Source organism: Camelina sativa, chromosome 1 (assembly GCF_000633955.1).
Source record: "Camelina sativa cultivar DH55 chromosome 1, Cs, whole genome shotgun sequence".
NCBI lineage: Eukaryota > Viridiplantae > Streptophyta > Magnoliopsida > Brassicales > Brassicaceae > Camelina > Camelina sativa.
Genome location: NC_025685.1, coordinates 18,481,988 through 18,506,547, shown reverse-complemented (window position 1 = coordinate 18,506,547; position 24,560 = coordinate 18,481,988). Strand labels below are relative to the sequence as shown.

The 24,560-nt window shown below is 34.7% G+C and overlaps 2 protein-coding genes and 1 pseudogene across 2 annotated transcripts; 1 reads left to right on the top strand and 2 right to left on the bottom strand.

Moving 5' to 3' along the window:
* LOC104793870 (anaphase-promoting complex subunit 2-like) lies at positions 5,471 to 9,772 on the bottom strand. The gene is made up of 16 exons (XM_010520298.2): positions 9,406 to 9,772; positions 9,226 to 9,297; positions 8,894 to 9,122; positions 8,449 to 8,729; positions 8,231 to 8,302; positions 7,900 to 8,144; positions 7,373 to 7,789; positions 7,086 to 7,287; positions 6,889 to 6,991; positions 6,708 to 6,790; positions 6,511 to 6,630; positions 6,316 to 6,404; positions 6,158 to 6,239; positions 5,908 to 6,078; positions 5,761 to 5,829; positions 5,471 to 5,668 (listed from the first exon to the last, which is right to left on the bottom strand). The coding sequence occupies exons 1-16, from the start codon at positions 9,664 to 9,666 to the stop codon at positions 5,546 to 5,548; spliced, it is 2,619 nt and encodes an 872-aa protein (XP_010518600.1). The 5' UTR covers positions 9,667 to 9,772; the 3' UTR covers positions 5,471 to 5,545.
* On the top strand, positions 9,930 to 13,059 carry LOC104793863 (mannose-1-phosphate guanyltransferase alpha-like). Its single transcript, XM_010520290.1, has 13 exons — positions 9,930 to 10,083; positions 10,183 to 10,280; positions 10,914 to 11,014; positions 11,089 to 11,167; positions 11,266 to 11,326; positions 11,406 to 11,452; positions 11,537 to 11,629; positions 11,727 to 11,817; positions 11,943 to 12,084; positions 12,164 to 12,314; positions 12,392 to 12,484; positions 12,570 to 12,681; positions 12,765 to 13,059. The coding sequence occupies exons 1-13, from the start codon at positions 10,032 to 10,034 to the stop codon at positions 12,863 to 12,865; spliced, it is 1,221 nt and encodes a 406-aa protein (XP_010518592.1). The 5' UTR covers positions 9,930 to 10,031; the 3' UTR covers positions 12,866 to 13,059.
* Positions 18,983 to 24,560, bottom strand: part of LOC109128004 — a 13,959-nt pseudogene continuing 8,381 nt past the window's right edge.

Here is a 24,560-nt window from a genome sequence, read left to right as displayed (position 1 = left end):
AACACAAACATACAAAAAACACAAAACAACACATAATAATAATAAAAAAAAAAGACCACACACAATAATTAAAATTACACAAAAAAGAAAGAAAGAAAAAAACACACAGAAACCGTCTCCGCAGCATAACGCGGGTTTTATTTAAAAACTCAATTTTAAATGTTTATAATTATGGATCCCATCATCATGTGTCAACATATTTTTGTTCAACATATATAATCATTTTGACTCATCACATAACCGAGAAAAAAATGTATTTGAGAATTCATGACAAATATTTGGATAACAAATGTTTATAAGTTACCTTTTAGTCTATGTTCACAAAAAGATAAATCTTTGGGTGCAAATTGTTGCTTAAAAGTTTTAAGTTAAAACTGAATAATAAAAAATATTAAGTAGAATATAATTGGGTTGATTATCATTTAATTCATTCATCTCCAAAAAAGTAGATGAACAGATTGAACAATTTTAACTTTTAATTAGTTTATTGTTTTAACTTTTTAAGTTGAATGTGTTGAATAATTTGTTTCAGCCTATTCATTTCAAATGGTGAAAATTGGTTGAATAATTTTTTTCAACCTCCTCAATCTTTTGAATTTGTACAACCATTTGCATTTTTATTTACTAAGGATATCATTCTGGGCAACGACAGGTTTATACTTAAGAGTTGATACTTTAAAGTTAATTAATTTAGTTGTAAGTTTTTAGAAAAAACATTTTTTACACATGTGGAAAGTAAATGTAATGTTATATTTTTGAAATATGATATCTACGAGCAAGTCTTTTTGGGAGGAACCTAAAACCAAATTTATTCAAATTGTAAATTCACAAGAATACCCCAGAAACAAAATTAAACCAAATTAAAAAGCAATTTTTATTTGTATCTAGCTAACTCTTGAAAGCTGTATAGATTTAAGTTTTTTTAACCAAATTTGATTTCATTCCCCTACGTAATGGGTTAAAATCTGGAGAGCTCTCTACTCTCCAAAAGATTAGTCTCATATACTCTTTGTTATAATAAATAATTTTGTTTTCATTTATTTTAAATCAGAAAATCAGTAAAAGACTTTGAAACCCTCTACAAATTAAGTTTATTACTCATCGAGCCAAGACCTATGAACCACGAACAACACCAAATTCTTCTTCTTCCTTTTATTTGGTACAACCACGAACAAGCCAAATTTTTGTAATTGAAATCAATTTCTTCTTCTCGATTTTGTGTATAGCTACGAACAAATCCAATTTTCTGTAAGTTGAAATTGATTTCTTATTTTCGACTGTGTAGAATTCGATTGAAATAAGGGAAATTATGTAAATAATTTGACTGAAATTAGAAAATTTATGTGTAGAATTTTTGCCAACTCTGTTCATTACAATTGTGTAGAATCCAAAGTTAATGGAAGTGCTAATCAATTTTGTTTAAAGGTTTGTGGAAGAGAGTAGTGACGAGAACAGAGAACCCAACTTAGGTGAAAAGTCGAATCAAACCCAATATAATTATCCCGAAACTGATAAAATCATAGAGGATGGAGATGGAAAAGAAGGAGAAGGCGTGGTGGCAAAAACTGATTAGTTATAAAACGTGAGCAACTAAGTAAAATTTGGTATAACTATGCTGATGTTAGCTATAAAATTCAGAAACAAAAAGGTACAACTTGGTATAAATTGGTATAACTTGATCTAAGAACACCATGCTCCAATCACGGGCGTGATTGCATAACTCCAATCACTTTAGAGAGGTTCCACTTGAGTTCAAACCTCCAGAGATGTGTATCAATTTTCCATATTAATTTGATTTTCATAATCATGAACATGTTGAACAGTTATACCAATTTGTACCAGTTGTACAAACTATTGATGAATTGAATCTTAAAATCTGGAATCGAAAACTAAACTGAAATTTTATTAATCTTAATACTTACCTAACCCATAGGGAATGATTCTTATTGTCAAAAAATAAATAGGGAATGATTTTTTGTTTTAAATGAAATTTTAAAACTTTTAAACAACGGGGGGAAGAGAGAGGAGGTCAAACCGCATGTGGTCAAATTGTGCCGTCATAAATTCGACATGGCGCCGCATAATAAGTACAATTGCCAGGTGGCGCCCCAAAAACAAACATAGTTATTCCAAGTTTTTATGTTTTACTATCTTATACATAGTTGTACTTTTAGATATTTTTGTGTGTAGTCAGTTATACTTGTATTTAATTTAACGTTTTACAGTTGGACCAAAGGTTTTACTAATTTGTATAACATTCTCCATGTGTTCATGCAAACATATGTGTTAAAACTTTATTTTTGTGTGTTATGCAATGCAATTGGGTTAATAATAAGAAAGTCATCTTAAAACTATAAGGTCTTTCTTGGATACAAATAAATTTAGTGAAGACTATCATTTTTAAATATGTTTTCTTAGTAACTTTTCCATACCAATTTCAGTTTATAAAGTGAATATGAAGATTTTTAACCTTGTCTGACAAATTACAGTTAATAAAGTACATATGTAATTTTTTTAAAATAGTCGTAGTTGTACCAAGTTTTACAAACGGAATGAGAGCAAAGACATACATAGTTGTACCATTACAAAGCCAAGTTTTACCCAGTTGTACAAAATCATAGAGTACAACTACATTGAAAATTACACTAATCTTGAATCTTATATTGGCTACCTCCCTCGCTCTGAAACTAGTTATCCAAGTTTTCACATGGTTTCTGTTTATGTGTTCGGAAGGTTGGTCACTGTTTTTTCCTAAGAAATTAGAATTAAAAATAAATTAGAAAATAATTAAATACCAGTTATACCTATAAGAATATCAGGTGTACCAGTTATATCAAAATTTCAGTTATACCATTTTTCACTCAGTTTCCTAATTTTATTATGTTTGCAAACCCAGTGGAATTTTGAACCAAGAACACTAATTTACATACGATCAGCCACTACAGTCCATTCATATGTCTTAATCGAGCCATAATAGATGGTTATCAACCCAATATGAATATCCATTAATTATCAACGCAATTTTCAAATCTAAATGAAATCTCTCCAAATACAACCCAAAATCGATTGAATACTCTATGGATATAAAGGGATTTAAGCTAAACGTAGTAGAAAAAAGGATATCTGATTTGTAGATTTGATAGCTTGAGTTTCAATAATTGAAAACTGGATGAGAGAACGGAGAAGAAGCGACGATGGAGCCAATTTTTTTTTTATATAATCAATTCAATTAAAAACTGGTTTAAAGAAATGGTTTCAATCGGTTTGGTAAGGGTAAATTTAGGAATTAGAACTTTCATTAAGAGTATGAGGAGTAGAGAAGACTAACGAAGAGTATTCAGAATTTTTCTTGGAGAGTAGAGAGCTCTCCAGATTTTAATTCTAAGTAATCCAATTTTCCCTTTGATTATCTTGATACTCAATAAATGCATATCAAGATAATTTGAGTTTGTAAATTTTATACCTTTATTTTAATATTTTGTTAACGATCTGGGTTTCAAAGATCTCATATCTCTGGGATATATAAACACATGGATGTGTAACATGTGTTCACATTCAAACATTAAGAAAAGAAAAATGAACATATGTGATCCTTCAGAATAATATAATTAAGAAATTACACGCTTAATTAGAGCAGATAAACTAAAAACGTTTTCAAGCCTAACGTGAAGTGATTATTTTGAATATGATTATATAATTGACCTCTAATTACGGAAACCACTATTCCAGCCACATGCAAAAGGGTCGGTCATAATCCGTTGTCACTTGAAACGTGATTTTTATAAAATTAATTAATAATGCCTAACGAAAAAAGAATATATAACAAAAAGTAAAAAAAAATTGCTAAACTTAAAACGAGGTGATGATTTTAGAAAAAAATACATATATAATATATATATGAATGAATCGATCTTAAACTTTGACTCTGCAGTTATTAAAAGCAATAGCTACTTACGTACAAGTTATGTAACTTGTTTTACAAGAAACAAATGAAGCTTTTGAAAAAGTAATTTGTTTCGCAAGAAATAAAAGATTCTCCCGAAAAGAAAAAAATCTAGATCTGTGCTTTATTAATAGGCTGTGTTTTTCGTCTCTGAGACTTTGAGTCTCACCACACAAACCACCATGAACTCTTGCTCCTTCACTATTTTCATCTTTGCCGCCGTTATCTCTATCAGTTGTTTAACTTCAACTAGAGCTGCCACGTGCCATCCCGATGACGAAACGGGTCTTTTAGCTTTCAAACCCAGTATAACCCGAGATCCTTTGGGCATTCTCAGCACTTGGAAGAAAGGAACAGAATGCTGCTCCTGGATGGGTGTCATTTGCATCTTTGGGGACAATGTTACCCACTCTGGATGAGGTTCGAAGATTGGAAGCCAGTGAGAACCAAATCTATGCATTACGTCGATTTTTCAGAAAATGATATCTCAGGGAGTCCAGCAAGTTTCCTGAACCAGGCAGCAGCTTTGTTGGAGTTCAAGATGTCAGGAAATAAACTTCGGTTTGACTTTGGGAAAGTAAAGTTCACCAAGTCGTTGAGAGTCTTGGATATATCTGTCAAGAAACGTAATATATGGAAAGGTGCCCGTTTCGGTGGCTGAACTGCAAACACTGAACTTGAGTCAAAAACCATCTTTGTGGAAAGCTTCCAGCAACAAAGTTCTTGGCCAGCGTCTTTGGCGGCAACGATTGTTTATGCGGTTCTCCACTTTCTCCTTGTAAAGCTTAATTAGTGAGCAAAAATAATACTATTTTATATATGGATTTACAATGACACATATAGGTCCAAATAAGATTCGTAATAATTAAAATAAAACAATTTGAAGACATTACATGACCACAGCAAGTTCCTCTCACTTCCTTAGCCTCGGATCGGATGTCCACTCACATGAACTCCAAAAACTGCAAAAACTCACAGGAAAACTTCTAACTCTTTGGGGAATGAAAAGCGGCTAAAACAAGACAAGGGCGTCGAGAAGGAGGAATGGTGAAAGAAAAGTTTGTGTTTGTTAAGAGGAATGATTAAGGCGAGCTTTTGTAGTGGCTCCAACTCTCTCCAACAGTCTTGAAAGCTAGCTTTTCTCTCTTCTCTCACACCACATGGAAACAGCCTAACATGTCATCATGTGCCTTTTTCATATGATTTTGTCCCTGGTAGCCTTTTCCTTACGGTTATTTTTAATCGGCGGCTCTGGTAGTAACAAGATCTCCTAGGGAACTTTAGGTTTCTCAAGTTCTCAGCTTTTGAGATTATTACGAGGTTTGGTCCTCACTCACTGTTGATATCTTCTTTATTATATAGAAATAGGTCGAGATCGAGATACAGAGATAACCCGTAAGACCATAAGGTATAGTTTACACGTCCAGAAGAGTAGAAATTTTTTCATTTCCGTTAATCAGTTTGGAAAGTGGTAACTGTATTTCACTTGGAGCAGTACAATTTCTTCAAGGACAATGTGAAATTTCATTAAGCAAGTAGACAAGATATTCTTGATACAAAAGACAAAACAAGTTCTAGTCAAACACATGAAAAGGGTTTCTTCTACTTTTTTAACAAATACATTCCATTTCTAAACTCTAGTTTCTCTTCCGAAACCAAACCAGAAAGAAAGCTCTGAAGTTGTTGCAGCGACTTGTCATAAGAAGGGTCAGCCACACAAAACATCTACAAAAAACAAAAACAAAAAGCAGAGCAATGATCAATGATTACAGACAACAACGTTTGTAATAATCAGTTAGGTTGATATCAGATCGTACCTTGAGAGTATTATGGATTCGTTCTAATGCCATGGTACCAAAATTTGTGAGCATTCCCGTGATGAATTTCTGAAACATGGTTGATGATTTGTTTAGGTTTTATAATATTTCTGGAGAATGAAAAGGTTACCTAAGCATTTTACATACCTCGTATATCGTCATTTCTTTGCGAAGCTGATCTTCCACAGAGGCAATCGATGTTTCACTCTCTTCATCACCTGTTAGATCGCCTTCGTTCTTTCCGGAATCAGTTATGGATTCAACGAGTGTTAACAAGTTGGAAGTTGAGTTTGCTCCTGTAGATTCTCTCAGAACTCCCTAAGTACAGGAAACTTGCAGATAAGCTTTTCCTCTAGACGAGTGGTTTAAAGCAGGAGACAACAACTACATTATATACCTTGCTTATCCAGAAGTTTACTCTTCGGGTTAATGCATCAACGGGTATCCCAATGACTGCAGCAAGATCTTTAGATGTCCAACTGAAAGATTATGTTATTTCAGTTAAAACATTTGGAAGAGGATATATCTGTATTGATTGATTCTTTGTAATTTAACCTTTTCTTTTCTTGAAATTGCATTATAATGGCTGCATGTGTGGGGGAGACCGTGAACTGCATAGCTCTGTCTTCAAATTGTAACTCCAACTGAGTCCATCAAAGCCATTTCAGCGAGGTACATACGTCAGTATCTAATTTACCGAGAGTACTCCAAAATATGATTCGTTCACTTAAGTATTTATGCTAGATGTACCTTGACAGTGCCAAGATTTTTCTTCCAAAGCAGTTTACGAGGGGTCTTGATTTCATGATACCGATTGGCATAATCTGATAGCAGCTTGTCAATAGGTCCTGGTAGCTCTAGAGGTTCATCCTGAAATTCCACTTTTAATTCAGTAAATGCAAGCTATCACAATAATCTGTACGCCTCATGTGTGTATATATGAATACCTGAATTGGTGGCCAGAAGTTTGTTGAAAGTATCGTCGAGGTAAGAGTATCAACAGATAGCTCACTCTCTCTTAACTCGGCGCCTAAACACAAGCCATGGGCACATATACTAAGTAAAAGAATCAGACAAGAATCTACCTTGCACGAGTAGAAGATTGAACAATTCAGAAAATATAACAACCTGTTTGAGATGCCTTTTTAATGTTTGTGTTCACTCTCTTAGAATCAATTAAGTCGTTCAGCATGATCTCACATCTTTGCATACTGGCTTCTCCAAAATGTATCTATTGGCATAATCGGAGAAGGTAAAGTTCAACACTATAGTAAGAATGCAATAGATTGGCTAGTTGAATTTAAGAGTGTTAAAATGGAGCTTGCCTTGAGAAGTTCGACAGTGCGTATCTCTGTGTCGATGTCATAATCAGTCTTGTTAAGAAGCTTTTCCGCAAGCATAACACGATATTCATTTACTAATTGCTCTTTTGATCCAATTATATCAACAAGCATGCCAAGTATGTCCACCTTCCTCTGACTGAGGCTACCTTTTAAAGGATCAGCCTCGACAGGGTCCGGTTCCCAACTGAGGACAAAGAACATTAAAAGGTGTCAGACAAATCCAATGCGATTCAAGACCTATAATCAAGAATATACAACAGAATGGATACCGAGAAGCATTGATCCAAGCTTGCTTATCATCAGTGTGAAAATCATCATCAAAACCGGTATTCTCTTGGTTTTCTTCATCCCTCATTAATTCTTCAAGAAGACTATCCCCAGGGTTACCGGAACCATTAGCATTCCCTCCACTTCCATCAGTAAGCATAGTAACAATACATTTAATGGTGTCTTTCCTCCCCCGTAAATAGTCTCTAATTGGTTCACCCACTGCTTCCAGAAATACACCAGCTGGGTCTATTGCTCGAAGGGCTTTAATAGTTGACACATACTGATGCAATATATCATTGGTTGAGGCACCAGCAGTGAGCAAACGATATTTCAGCGAAGAAATAAAAGATTCAACTAGCTTAGAATGCTGCCCAGTATATTCAAGACACTGTTTTAAGTCTTCAATGGCAGGAGAACTGTTGCATCAACAAAAACTCCATCAGAGATGCAAGATAATTCAACTTGTTGCAATATTTGAATTGGGTCTCGAGTGAGATATGTGGGGAGAAAAAAAAAGTAAAATTACCTCTCAGGATAATCAACAATGATCTCAAATAATTTGGCTATCCTTAAATCTTGCAGTGTCTCATACGCAAAATATTCTAGCCGTAGTTTCCACCTAACAATTCCTTCGGAAGGAGTCACCACTCTGGAAAAGCTTGGAGATGGGCAACAAGCCAGAGGGGACGTGAGGTCAGAAGATGCGGTACCATAACTTACCGAATCACCAAGATAAGAAAGAAGTGCATTAAGGAACTGTAGAGGGACTGTCTGAAAAGAGAAATTTAAATATCAGGAATCTCAAAATTACCAAACTAATCTGATGGTGCAGTAAGAATCTGACCAGAAAAATATACCTGAATCCATTCTTTGATTGATTCCAAAACAGAAGTCCTGTAATCATCACCAGCCAGATCATGGACTTTCGCCTGCAGTATAACATTGCCAAAAAGAGTACCAAGTTATTCGTATGTATACTCACTACTTATACCATGTGAAAACTCTTAGACTCACTACTTATACCATGTGAAAACTCTTAGAGAGGCAAATAAAATCCCTGAAGCATAAAAAATACCTTAAGAAGCAAAAAGATGGCAGAAGCATAAGCATTTTCAGCCATAGATGTAAAGCCAATGCTTCTAAGGTCACGGACCACCTTCCCAATGTTCTTTACCAACTTGTCATGTCCCAAACGTTTTCCTTGGGCATAGCCTTCATCAACATCCATTTCTCCATTTTTATATCTCAACTTCTCGTCCAAATCCATGCAATCATCCTCTCGTTCTTCAATACTATCTCCATCCATGATTGCACTTAACTCCTCCAGCCTTTCCTTAAAATACCAGTGGAGTATTTCTAAGAACATAATAAAGAGAGGAACAATATGAGAGTAATGATTGAACAAGTGGCAAACATATAAAACAAACTTCCAAGCAATCAAATCAGAAAATAACAGTTTACGAAGGAACACACTACTGACTCTTTGGTTGTTTAAATCAAACTATCAAAGATGGACATACCAGGAAAATGTTGAGGAAGAGTAGTCATTAGAGTAGAAGACAGCATTGACTGGAATCTCAAAAAAAGAACTTTTGCTGTATCTGAGTTATGTTTATCCTCGGATGACTGTTCTTTAAACGACTGCAAAGCATGAACCAATACGGACAGACACTTCTCATGATACTGTTTTTCAATAGAAATTTTATCCAAAGCCTTGCATAACACCACTTGAATCTCCTCTCCATAATTCTGCCCCAAAAGCATCCATTTTTAGTCAAAACTAGAATTCAGTTTCAGAATATTCAATAGCAAACAAAGCTTCAACCAAGGTTCTATATATGTATCTTCTTACAGTAAGTTTCTTCTCACTATAAACATCAAAATGATGCCAAAAACTCGATGCACCTCCCTTCTCAAAAGCTTGCTGAAACAAAAACAAACAAATGTCCCCACAGAAACCTCCAATAAGAGAACAAACATACTTCCCAAACAGATCAGTTACCTAACTAGGTACAAGCTAATAATAATATACCTCGAGTGATCTGAGGAAGTGGTCACGAACAAGAGAATCAAGCCCGTACTTGCAGAGACAATACACATGAGACAAAAACTCATCTTCAACTGAAGAACCTCCTGTGCCGGCAATGAGAGACTCCACAGTGGTGAAAAAACCATCGTAGCTTTCAGTAATCTCCTGAATCGCATCGTCTGAGAGAGTTTCCAAAATCTCTGAATTGCAATCAGATGAACCTAAATCTTCCATCTTTTTCACTACAAAACTTCCTAAAATCATAATTCTTTCTTTCCCAGAGACTTCACCGTGTTGTAATTCACTGACTAAGAAGATAAAATCAGAAACTCAATTCACTTCATTAGGCGTTCTTGACTTCGGCGGTGGTGATGGTCGGGTTCAAGACTGCTCTTTTTACGGTTTTCATCCTTTAGTTGTTTAGGTTGTACCGGTTAAACCGGGTTTGGCTGATTCTGTTTTTGACTACCAGAATCAAAAAAACAAGTCTTTTTTTTTTTTGGGAGGCTCCAATCTCTCATTGCTCTGTTTCTTCTACTTAAATTCAAAAACCTTAGAATATTCGAGACTTGAAAAGATACCACCTTTTGTAACCGGATCATTGTGAATCTAGGGTTTTGAAATCGACCATGTCGGAGGAGAAAGTCGTCGCCGTGATTATGGTTGGTGGTCCGACTAAAGGTAACATCTTTTTTTCTTTTTCTTTTGTGGATCTATTTTAAAAAGAAAAAAAAAATGTGATTTTGATTTTGGTTTTTGTTAATGTGGTTTTGATATTAGGGACTCGATTTCGTCCTTTATCGTTCAATACACCGAAACCATTGATTCCTTTGGCTGGTCAACCCATGATTCATCATCCTATCTCTGCTTGTAAAAAGGTTTTTTTTTTTCCCTATTTGATCCATGAATCTTGCGTTTGTTCTCAGCATTTAGATGGTTTAAGTAAAAGGGTTCATTAGAGTTAGAATCTTGGAGTTGTGAATAGCTCTTAAGTAGATTGAAAAGCTCAGTTACGTGAATGCGTCCTTCTGTTGCACCTCAATCTGTTCTTTGAAATTTTGAAATCGCAGTATGATGTATTGTCAATGTGGTATTGTATGATTCGAGTTGTGATTTTTTCTTTGTATAATTACTTTAAGGATGCTGGAATCATGGGAAAGTTCTCAACTTTGAAATGTTGATTTCTGTGGCATGGCTTGTTTGTTTTAAGTTTTAACCTGAGCTTGTTCCATATTAGTACTCTTATGGCATGGATTGTTTATTACAACCTGAGTTTTTCCCAATCTAGTACTCTTACTTTGTTACTGGAATTTAGAAGAACAAGATCTACAACTTTGAAAAAGCTCGTTCTTGTATGATTTTTATTTTCCAAACTATGAACTTTATCTTGTTACATTAGTATCTCAAGGTAGCCTGAATAATGGGTTAAGGCTGAAAGAAAACTTGGGAAATTTCTCTCATCTTTTGTAACTTTGAGCTCATATCAGATTTTGTTTATTTGACATGGACAGATATCAAATCTGGCTCAGATTTTTCTGATTGGATTTTACGAGGAAAGAGAATTCGCTTTGTATGTCTCTTCGATATCTAACGAGCTGAAAATTCCAGTGCGGTAAGTTATAGCACTTGTGTTTTTAATGTCTAATCTAAAACCATCTCTGCTCATGCGTGTTCTTTTTTATGTAGATACTTAAAAGAAGATAAACCACATGGCTCAGCCGGTGCTCTTTATTACTTTCGTGATAGAATTATGGAAGAAAAACCGGTTTGAACTCTGATGACATTCTCAATTTTAGTTCCTGCTTCACTAGACATTTGTTTTCTTGATTCATCTGCTAAATTTTTTTCTCTCATCTTGAACAGTCACATGTTTTCCTCCTGAACTGTGATGTGTGCTGTTCTTTCCCTCTTCAGGGCATTCTCGGTAATCTCACTTTTAGATCTCAAATCTGCTTCATTATTTTCATATTCATAATTTGATGTAACTTCACTACTTTTCATAGATGCACATCGAAGATATGGTGGTATTGGAACTATGCTAGTAATCAAGGTTGGTTGTCTTGGTTGTTTTAGATGTCACTAAGGAAACAAACGTAAAGATCATACAGTCTTGAATATCGCTTTTTCGCTTCAGGTTTCTGCAGAAGCAGCCAGCCAATTTGGAGAATTGATAGCTGATCCTGATACTAAAGAGCTCCTTCATTATACAGAAAAGCCCGAGACTTTTGTAATTATCTGCTAAAAACTATCCTGTTTTCTTATTTCCTTCACTGGCTCTGAATCTTGGGTAGCTTATAAACTTCCTTGTTATCTACTCAATGCAGGTCAGTGACTTGATAAACTGTGGTGTCTATGTGTTTACCTCAGATATCTTCAAAGCCATTGAAGGAGTATATAGCCAAATAAGAGATACATGTGAGTATTCATTATAAGCCTCTCTCAAAGACTTACATTATTATCAATTAGATATCTGCTTCATCATTTACATGAATCTTCTGGTCACTTCATAAATTCTTCACTTGTATAATCACATTTGGCAGCTAGTAACTACCAGTCGTCTACAAGGTCTGTTCCTGCGGATTTTGTGAGATTAGATCAAGATATATTGTCACCTCTTGCTGGAAAGAAGCAACTATACACATATGAGAATAAGGATTTCTGGGAACAGATTAAGACTCCAGGGTAAGTTGGTTGTAAATAATTGTTTCAGACGTTCTTCTGATTGGATTACTCCGTGTGCTAATTAACTTGCTTTAAACAGGAAATCTTTGAAATGCTCGTCTTTATATCTTTCCCAATTCCGCCAAACATCGCCACATCTTTTAGCTTCAGGAGATGGTACTAACAGGAAACCGATGATCATTGGTGATGTTTATATTCATCCATCCGTAAAACTGCATCCAACCGCAAAGGTGAATTTCTCATGAATTAGAGTTAAAACTTCTTATTTAGTTTGCAAATGACCAACTTAAAATCTTCTTGGATCAAGATTGGTCCAAATGTGTCTATCTCAACAAACGTTCGTGTTGGACCTGGTGTAAGGCTTATTAACTGCATAATCTTAGACGATGTTGAAATCAAGGTAATTTGAATCAGTGTTTGTAATGTTGTTCTTGTTATGAATACAAAAGATTTGTTGTTTAATGTTCTGATCTGTTTAAATGCAGGAAAATGCTGTTGTTATAAACTCAATCATCGGATGGAAATCATCTATAGGTAGATGGTCGAGAGTTCAGGCTAGTGGAGATTACAGTGAGAGGCTTGGGATTACTATTCTTGGTAACTTCATTGTATTTTCTTAAAAGCATTTTTTGTTCTACAAATTATTTCGCTATTTTTTTATGATTAATTTGTTTATGTAGGTGAGGCTGTAACTGTGGAAGATGAAGTTGCAGTTATAGGAAGCATTGTTCTTCAGAATAAGACACTTAATATTAGTGTTCAAGAAGATATAATATTGTGATTAATCACAATGATTATTGTTCAGATTTGATTTTTAATTGAAACCTGAAAAGAAATAGAGAGTTGTGTCCTACTTAAATGAGTTCACAGGATTAGATTTTGTGTTAGTAGAACTATGGAAGATTTGTAAACTCTCATTGTAATTTGGTTTTTATGTACTAAAAGAATTTATGAAGAAAGAGTTAAAAGAAGACATTGCTGAGAATTTTGTAAGAAAGTCATTGCTGAGAAGTTGTACAGTAAACCGGTTCGTGCAAATGCTGCAAATATGGGCGTAGGTACTAAAAGTGGGGTAGATACTTAAGATAAGTGACGTGACTCCAATCTGCGCAGGCTTAAGATCGATGAACCATAGCGCCTACTCCATTGGCTCTCTTCTCTTCATTCGAATAGGCGTCATTGATCTAAATACCATCATCAGAGAGGTTTCAACAAATTGTTCTCTTCTTGTGAAAACAACGTAGGTTGTATTTCTCTCGCTGATAATAGCATAATGGCCTATACTTAATTTTCTCAAAATTCTCATACATAGAAATATGGAATCATAAGCAATTATGCATAGAAGTCCTGGTGTAAAAGTTTTAAACATGTGTAGAATATAAACATACTCTGATGACACAAATAAAAAGATGCAGCATGTTTATTTCATTTGGATTTTGGATCTTGACGTGGATTAGCGAACTTTGAACTTAAATTTAAAAGAGACACACCCACTTTTTTGCCCCCTCTCAGTCTGTTACCCAATGCAGTTTTGTGAACCCATCCAAGGTAATTTCACAAGTTGCCCTCAGATAGTACATCCCCCTGTCTAGACATATAATAATGAAACAGAAAATAACAATGACACAGAAGTCATACACTCAAGATTCCTAAGATTAATTGTAGTGATCTTTGGTAGAGTATTAGCTTGATTTTCCCCATATCGTAGGACAAGCCTCTCTTTGCGAAGACATTGAGGAGTGTCAAACCGTTATGGTTTATGAAATCCAGTTCATTTTTTTTGGTACTTCGCAACATCATCAGTTCATGCACAGTACATCAAACATTGACAATGTACAACGTCCTCGTAAAAATTCCAAGTTAATGACCAAATATGAACGTGCGCGTATCCTTAGAATTCGCGCTTTCCATATTAGGTCTGGCTCTGTCTCCCTTTAAGTTTGTATCCTCATTTCAATATCTTGGTTGATATGCTTACCAAGATCATTATTTGAAAAAATCAAATATTAGCAAATTTTAGTGGAATTTTTGACCAAGATATTTGAAGTAAAAGGAGTCTTTTAAAATTTTGAGATAGTTTTGACTTTTGACCAAGATATTTTAATGTATCTTTGTGGTTTTTTTGTTTATCTAGTATTTTTGAGGTTATTTTAGCAAATCTCTCTTATCTAAAACTATCTACGTAACGTACATGCAAATTTTATGTTTGTAACGATAAGTTAGTTTGGTTTCGTAGCATGATGTGTATCGGAACTGTACAAAATGCTGAGGCAAAACTTGTATTATCTGAAGAAACTCCTCAAGTTGCGTTACACCATGGTGAAGCTTTCCAGCAGGTTGAGAAACGATTAGGTCTTGGGTGCAAGAAAGGATGTCATTTGTTATGTTATGGCGATCCACTTTTTCCTCTACGTCGTTGTATATGCTAATATTTTCTATATAATATTAATTAATCAAATAAATAAGATATGCTTTCATTATTAATAAAATTTTATTTGACAATTGATGCTTACATTACATAATAATAAAACATACCAACCCGATTTATAACAAAATTCCAATGGTTTTCTTTTCTTTTTTAAAATTAAAATAAAACAAATCAAAACAAATCAAAACGCTGATTGTAAACCCTCTTAAAAGACTAAGCAACGATTAAATTGTGTTTTTTTTATCGATTAACTTGTGTTTAATTAACACTAGTTGTAAATATCCCCAACAAACCAAAGTAACTTATGCTTAACGAAATCAACACAATACAAAGCTTCATTGGTGTATTTCTCCATAACGCCACTCACTAATAAAAAAAAACGTATAGCCACGTTTTTGTCACCAAGCATCGTAACTAAAAATTTATTTGCCATGAATAGGCCACGAAACTAATTTGTAGCAATTTCGTGACAAACTTGGCCACGAAATATCATGAACCCACGACGTGACCATATTTGTCATTGATATGTCAGGAAAATATTCGTGGCTAAATAGACACGAACAATTTCGTGGCTATTTCACTGTTATTCCACCGAAATATCCATCCCATCATATTGTACCACAGAATAGTAAGAAGACTTTATAGCCACGATATCATGCGTAGCTAACTCGTGACTAGATTACTGTCACAGAGTACACTCGTGGCCAATTTGTGACTAACCCACCAAATTATCGTTGCCACTAAAATCGGTCGTGACAAATTTGTGACTTCTCCGCCGAATTATCCATATGGAATCATAAGCAATTATGCATAGAAGTCATGGTGTAAAAGTCTTTAAAAACATGTGTAGAATATAAACATACTTTGATGACACAAATAAAAATATGCAGCTTGTTTATTTCATTTGGATTTTGGATCTTGGCGTGGATTAGCGAACTTTGAACTTAAATTTAAAAGAGACACACCCACTTTTCTGCCCCCTCTCAGTCTGTTATCCGATGCAGTTTTGTGAACTCATCCAAGGTAATCTCACAAGTTGCCCTCAGATAGTACATCCCCCTGTCTAGACATATAATAATGAAACAGAAAATAACAATGACACAGAAGTCAGACACTCAAGATTCCTAAGATTAATTTTAGTGATTTTTAGTAGAGTATTAGCTTGCTTTGCCCCATATCGTAGGACAAGCCTCTCTTTGGGAAGACATTGAGGAGTGTCAAACCATTATGGTTTATGATATCCAGATCAATTTTTTTGGTACTTCGCAACATCATCAGTTCCTGTGCAGTACATCGAACATTGACCATGTACAACGTCTTCGTAAAAATTCCAAGTTAATGACCAAGTATGAATGTGCACGTATCCGCGCTTTCCATATTAGTTCTGGCTCTGTCTCCCTTTAAGTTTGTATCCTCATTTTAATATTCTTCTGTTTACTCAATATCTTGGTTGATATGCTTACCAAATCATTATTTGAAGAACTTAAATTTTAGCAAATTTTAGTTGAATTTTTGACCAAGATATTTGGAGAAAAAGGAGTCTTTTAAAATTTTGAGATAGTTTTGACTTTTGACAAAGATATTTTAATGTATCTTTGTGGTTTTTTTTGTTTATCTAGTGTTTTTTAGGTTATTTTAGCAAATCTCTCTTACAAAATAAGATCATTTCTCCATTCTATAAAAAAAGGTTTTACAATAGCTAAAACAACATCATACACTATTATACAAAATATTTTTGAATTAATATTCTCAACAAATAAAAAAAATGGAGAAAAGATATATCAACGGAGTTTGCTTTCTAATTAGCTATTACATTGGGTACGTTTTTTAATTTCATGTATGATGTATGTGAATAAAACTAAAACTATCTACGTAACGTACATGCAAGTTTTATGTTTATAACGATAAGTTAGTTTGGTTTCGTAGCATGATGTGTATCGGAACTGTACAAAATGCTGAGGCAAAACTTGTATTATCTGAAGAAACTCCTCAAGTTGCGTTACACAATGGTGAAGCTTTCCAGCAGGTTGAGAAACGATTAGGGCTTGGGTGCAAGAAAGGATGTCATTTGTTATGTTATGGCGATCCACTTTTTCCTCTAAGTCGTTGTATATGCTAATATTTTCTATATAATATTAATTAATTGAATAAATAAGATATGCTTTCATTATTAATAAAATTTTATTTGACAATTGATGCTTACATTACATAATAATAAAACATACCAACCCGATTTATAACAAAATTCCAATGGTTTTCTTTTCTTTTTTAAAATCAAAATAAAACAAATCAAAACGCTGATTGTAAACCCTCTTAAAACACTAAGCAACGATTAAATTGTGTTTTTTTTAACGATTAACTTGTGTTTAATTAACATTAGTTGTAAATATCCCCATCAACCCAAAGTAACTTATGCTTAACGAAATCAACACAATACAAAGCTTCATTGGTGTATTTCTCCATAACGCCACTCACTAGTAAAAAAAAATGTATAGCCACGTTTTTGTCACCAAGCATCGTGACTAAAATGTTATTTCCACGAATAGGCCACAAAACTAATTTGTAGCAATTTCGTGACAAACTTGGCCACGAAATATCACGAACCCACAGCGTGACTATATTTGTCACGGAAAATATTTGTGGCTAAATAGACACGAACAATTTCGTGGCTATTTCGTGGTTATTCCACCGAAATATCCATCCCTAAGAAGATTCTATAGCCATGATATCATGCGTAGCTAACTCGTGCCTAGATTACTATCATGGAGTACATTCGTGGCCAATTTGTGACTAACCCACCGAATTATCGTTGCCTCTAAAATCGGTCGTGACAAATTCATGACTTCTCCACCGAATTATCCATATGGAATGATAAGCAATTATGCATAGAAGTCCTGGTGTAAAAGTCTTTAAACATGTGTAGAATATAACCATACTCTGATGACACAAATAAAAAGATGCAGCATGTTTATTTCATTTGGATTTTGGATCTTGACGTGGATTAGCGAACTTTGAACTTAAATTTAAAAGAGACACACCCATTTTTCTGCCCCCTATCAGTCTGTTACCCGATGCAGTTTTGTGAACCCATCCAAGGTAATCTCACAAGTTGCCCTCAGATAGTACATCCCCCTGTCTAGACATGTAATAATGAAACAGAAAATAACAATGACATAGAAGTCAGACACTCAAGATTCCTAAGATTAATTGTAGTGATATTTGTTAAAGTATTAGCTTGTTTTGCCCCATATCGTAGGACAAGTCTCTCTTTGCATAGACATTGAGGAGTGTCAAACCGTTATGGTTTATGAAATCCAGATCATTTTTTTTTGGTACTTCGCAATATCATCAGTTCCTGCGCAATACATCGAACATTGACCATGTACAACGTCCTCGTAAAAATTCCAAGTTAATGACCAAGTATGAACGTGCACGTATCCTCAGAATTCACGCTTTCCATATTAGGTATGGCTCTGTCTCCCTTTAAGTTTGTATCCTCATCTTAATATTCTTCTGTTTACTCAATATCTTGGTTGATATGCTTACCAAGATCATTATTTGAAGAAATCAAATTTTAGCAAATTTTAGTGGAATTTTTGACGAAGATATTTGGAGAAAAATGAGTCTTTTAAAATTTTGAGATAGTTTTGACTTTTGACCAAGATATTTTAATGTATCTTTGTGGTTTTTTTTGTTTATCTAGTATTTTTGAGGTTATTTTAGCAAATCTCTTTTACAAAATAAGATCATTTTTCCATTCTACAAAAAAAGGTTTCACAATAGCTAAAACAACATCAAAGACTATTATACAAAATATTTTTGAATTAATATTCTCAAAAAATAAAACAAAATGGAGAAAAGATATATCAATGGAGTTTGCTTTCTTTGTTTTCTAATTGGCTATTACATTGGGTACGTTTTTTTATTTCATTTATGATGTATGTGAATAAAACTAAAACTATCTACGTAACGTACATGCAAATTTTATGTTTATAACAATAAGTTAGTTTGGTTTCTTAGCATGATGTGTATCAGAACTGTACAAAATGCTGAGGCAAAACTTGTATTATCTGAAAAAACTCCTCAAGTTGCGTTACACCATGGTGAAGCTTTCCAGCAGGTTGAGAAACGATTAGGGCTTGGGTGCAAGAAAGGATGTCATTTGTTATGTTATGGCGATCCACTTTTTCCTCTAAGTCGTTGTATATGCTAATATTTTCTATATAATATTAATTAATTGAATAAATAAGATATGCTTTCATTATTAATAAAATTTTATTTGACAATTGATGCTTACATTACATAATAATAAAACATACCAACCCGATTTATAACAAAATTCCAATGGTTTTCTTTTCTTTTTTAAAATCAAAATAAAACAAATCAAAACGCTGATTGTAAACCCTCTTAAAACACTAAGCAACGATTAAATTGTGTTTTTTTTAACGATTAACTTGTGTTTAATTAACATTAGTTGTAAATATCCCCAACAAACCAAAGTAACTTATGCTTAACGAAATCAACACAATACAAAGCTTCATTGGTGTATTTCTCCATAACGCCACTCACTAGTAAAAAAAAAATGTATAGCCACGTTTTTGTCATCAAGCATCGTGACTAAAAATTTATTTCAACGAATAGGCCACGAAACTAATTTGTAGCAATTTCGTGACAAACTTGGCCACGAAATATCACGAACCCACAGCGTGACTATATTTGTCACGGAAAATATTTGTGGCTAAATAGACACGAACAATTTCATGGCTATTTCGTGGTTATTCCACCGAAATATCCATTCCATAATACTGTACCATGGAATAGTAAGAAGATTCTAAAGCCACGATATCATGCGTAGCTAACTCGTGCCTAGATTACTGTCACGGAGTACATTCGTGGCCAATTTGTGACTAACCCACCGAATTATCGTTGCCACTAAAATCGGTCGTGATAAATTCGTGACTTCTCCACCAAATTATCAAAAGTTTCATGTCTTATTATTTTCAAAATCGAGAGTGGATGGATCAATGTATTGATCCAGTCAGAAATTGTATTTCAGAAACATTTATGGCGGGGTTTGATGTTTTTATCGAATTTGCTTGTAATCAAGCATCTTATCGGGAAACCAAACACTTTTTTGTGTCCTTGTGCTCGGTGTAAGAATGCAAAGCAGCGTGATGCATGAACAGTCACTAGCATCTTTATCGGGTGGGGTTTAAAGGAAATTACTATATTTGGTTGAACCATGGAGAACATTATTATCATGTTGGGTAATCTTCGGGGGCAAGTCATTTTACCTTTGAAGAAGCAATGTTGCCGCTAAATGCTACAAATTTTCAAGCTCCAGGAAATACTTATGAGTATTTTCCATACGCAGATGTTAACATTGTACCAGAGGCAGCGTCTCCACATGTGTTGGAGAATACAATGGAAGCAACACATGAAAAGGCATATGTTGATAGTGTTTTTGAAGCTTTTGAAGGCGCTAAAGAGCCTCTTTACGATGGATGTCCGGAAGAAATTTCTCAGCTGTACCTGGCTTCCCGTATGTTGAAAGCAAAATCTGATTATAATATGGTGGAAGCATGAGTTGATGAACTATCACAAACAAGTGGATGGCTTAATGATCAAGACTACACAGTGCTCCAGACATTTATGTTGCTCAACTGTGATAAATTTGAGCCTTATGAACGGTATGAAATTTTTGTTACTTTAATTGCTCTTCAAGACGATACACACAATCAGTTTGTCGCACCAAGTACAATTGTTCGAATTGAATCACATGTGGTAGAAGATGAAGTTCATTATGATGTTTTACCTGTCTCTCCTCCTAATGACGAATACATAATTGAAGAAGAGTTAGAAGATTCATGTGATGACTCTGATTCAGATTCCGATTACGATACCGAATAAGTTTTCTTATATATTTTATATATGAATTATGTCTGACTATATTTTATAAGTTCTAATGTTTTTTATTATATAATTTCACATTATAATATGAGAAATACCCTAAAATAGCACTAAAACAAGTTTTATGGACAATTATAGCACACATTCCATAAATTTCCAAAAATAGCACTATTTAACACATTAAAATATTTAAAATCAATTTTTAGAATTTTGTTTTTTAGGTTTGGGTTCTCAATTTCACATTTAGGGTATAGTTTTGAGGGGTAGGGTTTAGTATTTTGAATTTTGGATTTAATTTTAAAAGATTAATTGGCGCTATTTTTGGAATTTTAGAAATGTAGTGCTAAGTTTGAAAAAAAAACTTAATTTTGTGCTATTTTTGAGAATCTCCCTTATAATATGTAATATCACATTGTAATATATCAATATATATATATGTACATATATTTTATATATATTTAATTTTTTAATCATAATAATTAATATTGCTAAATCATATAAAGTAATTTTGATAAGCCATAGAAATATGTAAAAGAACTATTGAAATGTATTATGAGTTCTTTTCTTTTTATATATAAAATTTCTATAAAGAATTAATTTATTACGTTTATTATAGTTTATTTTATCAGGAAATTAATGTTACTGTAACGCCCGCGAACCAAAACTCTGCGTTTTGGGGGTGGGTGTCGATCGACACTCATGGTGGTGTCGACCGACACCACTTATTCTGGTTCGACCAGATTGATTTAATTATTTTTTTGGATCGGTTTGGTTTAGGGAAAACCATCTAACCGAGTTATTTAAGAGAGAAAACGACCTAGGTCGTGTTTGTTTTGTCTCAAGCCGTTTTTGAGAAAAATACAGAGAGAAAAAGGAGAGAAACTGTTCTTGAGGTTTTAGAGAGAGTTTGGGAGATTTGAAGGTGTTTTTGGAGAGATCTTCCTGTGAGAGTGAAGATCCAAGGCTAGGAATGTGGTGGGAAGGTTTTTGTGGTGGTAGCTTCGTCTTTTGGGCTTAGATCTCTTTGCTGGCTAAGGTGAGTGCATGATCATGGCTTATCTAAGCTAAGATCTCTGTTTCTGTGATATTGTGTGTTGTTTGGTTGTTTGTTTTGGTTGTATGTTAGTTTTCGTAGCTCATGAGGCTTGGATTCGTTCCTGGGTTTGTGTGGGACGAAAAGGAGCAGTTTGGAGGCGAGATTCGGAGGTTCTGTTCGAAGGAAATCACTGCTCGACAGTGGTGTTGGTCGACACTAACGCGAGGACGGCTCGGGAACTTAGCGAGTGTCGGTCGACACCATGTGGAGGTGTCGGTCGACACCATTAGGGTTTCGGGGATGTCGAGCAGGTGTCGGTCGACACCCAAGTGGTGTTGGTCGACACCAGATGTCCAATGTCGGTCGACACCTTCTGGTATCGGTCGACACCCTTCTGACAGTAACCAGATTGTGTCGGATCACTTGTGTATGTTCCTGGTTTGTTTTATTGTTGTTGTTTGTGGCATGAGAGGTCTTATTGCTTGTGTGTATAGCCAAGTAGACGGGAGGATTGCCTCACTGAGTATTTATCAAATACTCATGCATCTCAATTTGTGTTTGTGGTGCAGGTAAAGGCAAAGTGTGATTGTGGAATCAAGGAAATGAAGAGGAAGATGTTCTAGGGACTCAATTGATTGTTGTCTGGCATTGCTAGGTTGCTAGAGTTGGGTCTTTAGAACTTGCTAGGTTGTTGGTTCCTTAGTTTCCTATTGTTGTTTGACATTGAAATGGTTAGGATTGGTTATTGGTTATTCTATTTTGGATTATTGGTTCTGTTGGTTGTTTAATTGTTTAATTGTTATTCCGCTGTTGTTTGTGATTGTGGTTAGGTGGCTAGTGGGTATGAGACCACTAGTCATAGTTATTTATTATTATTTATTATTATTTAAAATAAAAAACGGGTCAGGTCGTTTCAGTTACTAAGACATATAAAATTTAATTCATAAAATTGCTATTACAATTCATGTTTCTAAATCATAGAATTTTTATCACAATTCATTAAAATTAATTAATTTTTATACACCAATTTTTTTGGGTTTGGGCGGTTAAATAAAAATATTTTACACCATCCCACTAAATAATTTCCCACCAATTAGCTTCCCGCGACATGGGAACGGTTATGGAAGAGCTGGTTGCATCACGACAAGCACTTAATCTGATCATGCAGTCTCTTGGAATTAGACAACCCTCTGCTGCTGCTGCTGCTGCTCCTGCTAAAATTTCTGCTGCTGCTCATGCTCCAGCTTCTACAACAGCTGCTCCTACTCCAGATTCTACAACTCCTGCTTCACCTACATCTTCACACCAAGGCAACTTAGATGCTTGGTGTGCATCATTCGGTATTTAAGTTTCGGTCAATGATGGCTAAGTTTTTTTGTTGAACTTTCTAACAGGATAGACTTTTGTTTAGCAAGTCTTTTGGTAAAATGTAAGATAAGACTACTTAATGTGCTATTTAGCCATTCTTTTTGGTAATATGTAAACATCAAACTAATTTTGGTAATGTAAAATATGGTTATTTGAATTTCATGTTTTGTGATTTTGGCTTTTCATTACAGGTTTTTGGTTTTAGTAATTAATATTATTGTAGATTTTTGGCAAATAATCAGCCACAAAACAAATTATATTTGTAGCTTTGTTACAATAAGCCACCAACATAAATCATGGCTTAATAGCTAAGCTACTGACATGTTACGCTTTAAATCGTAGCTATATTTACACGAAATTATATGGTGATCAAGCGTGACTAATATAGTCACTAAGCACTGTGACAATTTCATAGCTATAGTATGCTAGGAATTAAAAGTGATTGTTTCTTAGCTAGAACTAGCCACGAATAAACGTGATCAATATGTAGCTAATTTAGCCACGAAGCGGTTGTGATGTTTACGTAGCTAAATTAGCCATGAAGCGATTGTGATGTTTACGTAGCTAAATTTAACCACTAATGGTGAGTGACAAATTCGTGACTCGAAAGCCACGAAAAAGCAAAGCCAACAATTTAGTTACGAAGCTCTATCTACGATTTTTTTAGTGACAATTCGTGACTTTTTAACCTTATAGCCACGAATGTTTAGGCTTAGCCACGAATGTTTAGGCTATACATGTTTTTTTTACTAGTGACTTCTTGTAAGCTGAGGTGTCATCAACCAAGAACCAGTCACAAATGCAAACCCTACCGTGAGTATCCGTGAAACCGTGGGACTCAACCGCCACCGCTGCATCACCGTAGTCTTCTTTTCACCGCCAATTTCGCCGCAATGCAAACGCCTTGTAACACGAAGAAGAGCGTAAGTTCTCCTGTAGGCATCTCACGAGTTAAATAAAAGAAGAACAAGTCGAGAACCAAACCGGAGACGATGAACGTTCCCAATATCCCCGGAAACAAAGCCCAACTAGAGCTCATCCTGCGTTCAGAAACTCGCCGCATTGGTGTGTAAACGGCTGGCAGGAGAATAGCCGGAACCATAATATTCCACCTACGACCCCAGAAGTCTTGTAAAGATGTGGCTAAGTATGGTTTGTTTGACTGTGGCTCGAGCTCACACCCAAGAGATATAGAGATCAAAACTTTGAGTGACGTAAAAATAATCCCAATCTCTAGATATAGATGTACAAAATAGAGACCCATCAGAAGAATGGGAAGCATATTTTGTTTGTAACCATACAAATGTAGTAGCACGCCAAATATAGCAACTTTAATGACGAAAACTAATTTGTGCAAATCAGTGTTAGGTTTACGGTTTTGTTGGGCTTTGATTGGAAAGCAAGTAAAGAAGAGGAACCCTAAGAGATTTGTTGGAACTGGGATTAGAGGACCTTTATCAAAGGAGAAGAGAATGAGTTTGAAATTTGCGAGCCATGTGAGGAAAAATGCTGTGAAGAAAGATAAATGAACAGAGGAGAAAAACAGAGGAAGAACAAGAAACAAAGCAACGATGGGTAAAACAGAGAGGAATCGAGGAATACGGATAAGTTGCAGAGGGTCTATTTTAGAAAAAGGAAGACTGGGGATAAGAACGTTGACAAACCGTGTGAAGATACACCTGGCCGTTGAATGAAGACTTCACACGTGAGAAGGGTTAGCTAAGCTTGGAGCAA

Excerpts from the sequence above, each read along its gene's own strand:
- LOC104793870 (XM_010520298.2), bottom strand. The coding sequence starts at position 9,666 with ATGATTTTAGGAAGTTTTGTAGTGAAAAAGATGGAAGATTTAGGTTCA. Across the intron at positions 8,145-8,230 it reads CAATCAAAGAATGGATTCAG|ACAGTCCCTCTACAGTTCCT; the intron begins GTATATTTTTCT and ends TTCTCTTTTCAG. Across the intron at positions 5,830-5,907 it reads AAGAAATGACGATATACGAG|AAATTCATCACGGGAATGCT; the intron begins GTATGTAAAATG and ends ACCATGTTTCAG.
- LOC104793863 (XM_010520290.1), top strand. The coding sequence starts at position 10,032 with ATGTCGGAGGAGAAAGTCGTCGCCGTGATTATGGTTGGTGGTCCGACT. Across the intron at positions 11,453-11,536 it reads GAACTATGCTAGTAATCAAG|GTTTCTGCAGAAGCAGCCAG; the intron begins GTTGGTTGTCTT and ends TTTTCGCTTCAG. Across the intron at positions 12,315-12,391 it reads AACTGCATCCAACCGCAAAG|ATTGGTCCAAATGTGTCTAT; the intron begins GTGAATTTCTCA and ends TCTTGGATCAAG.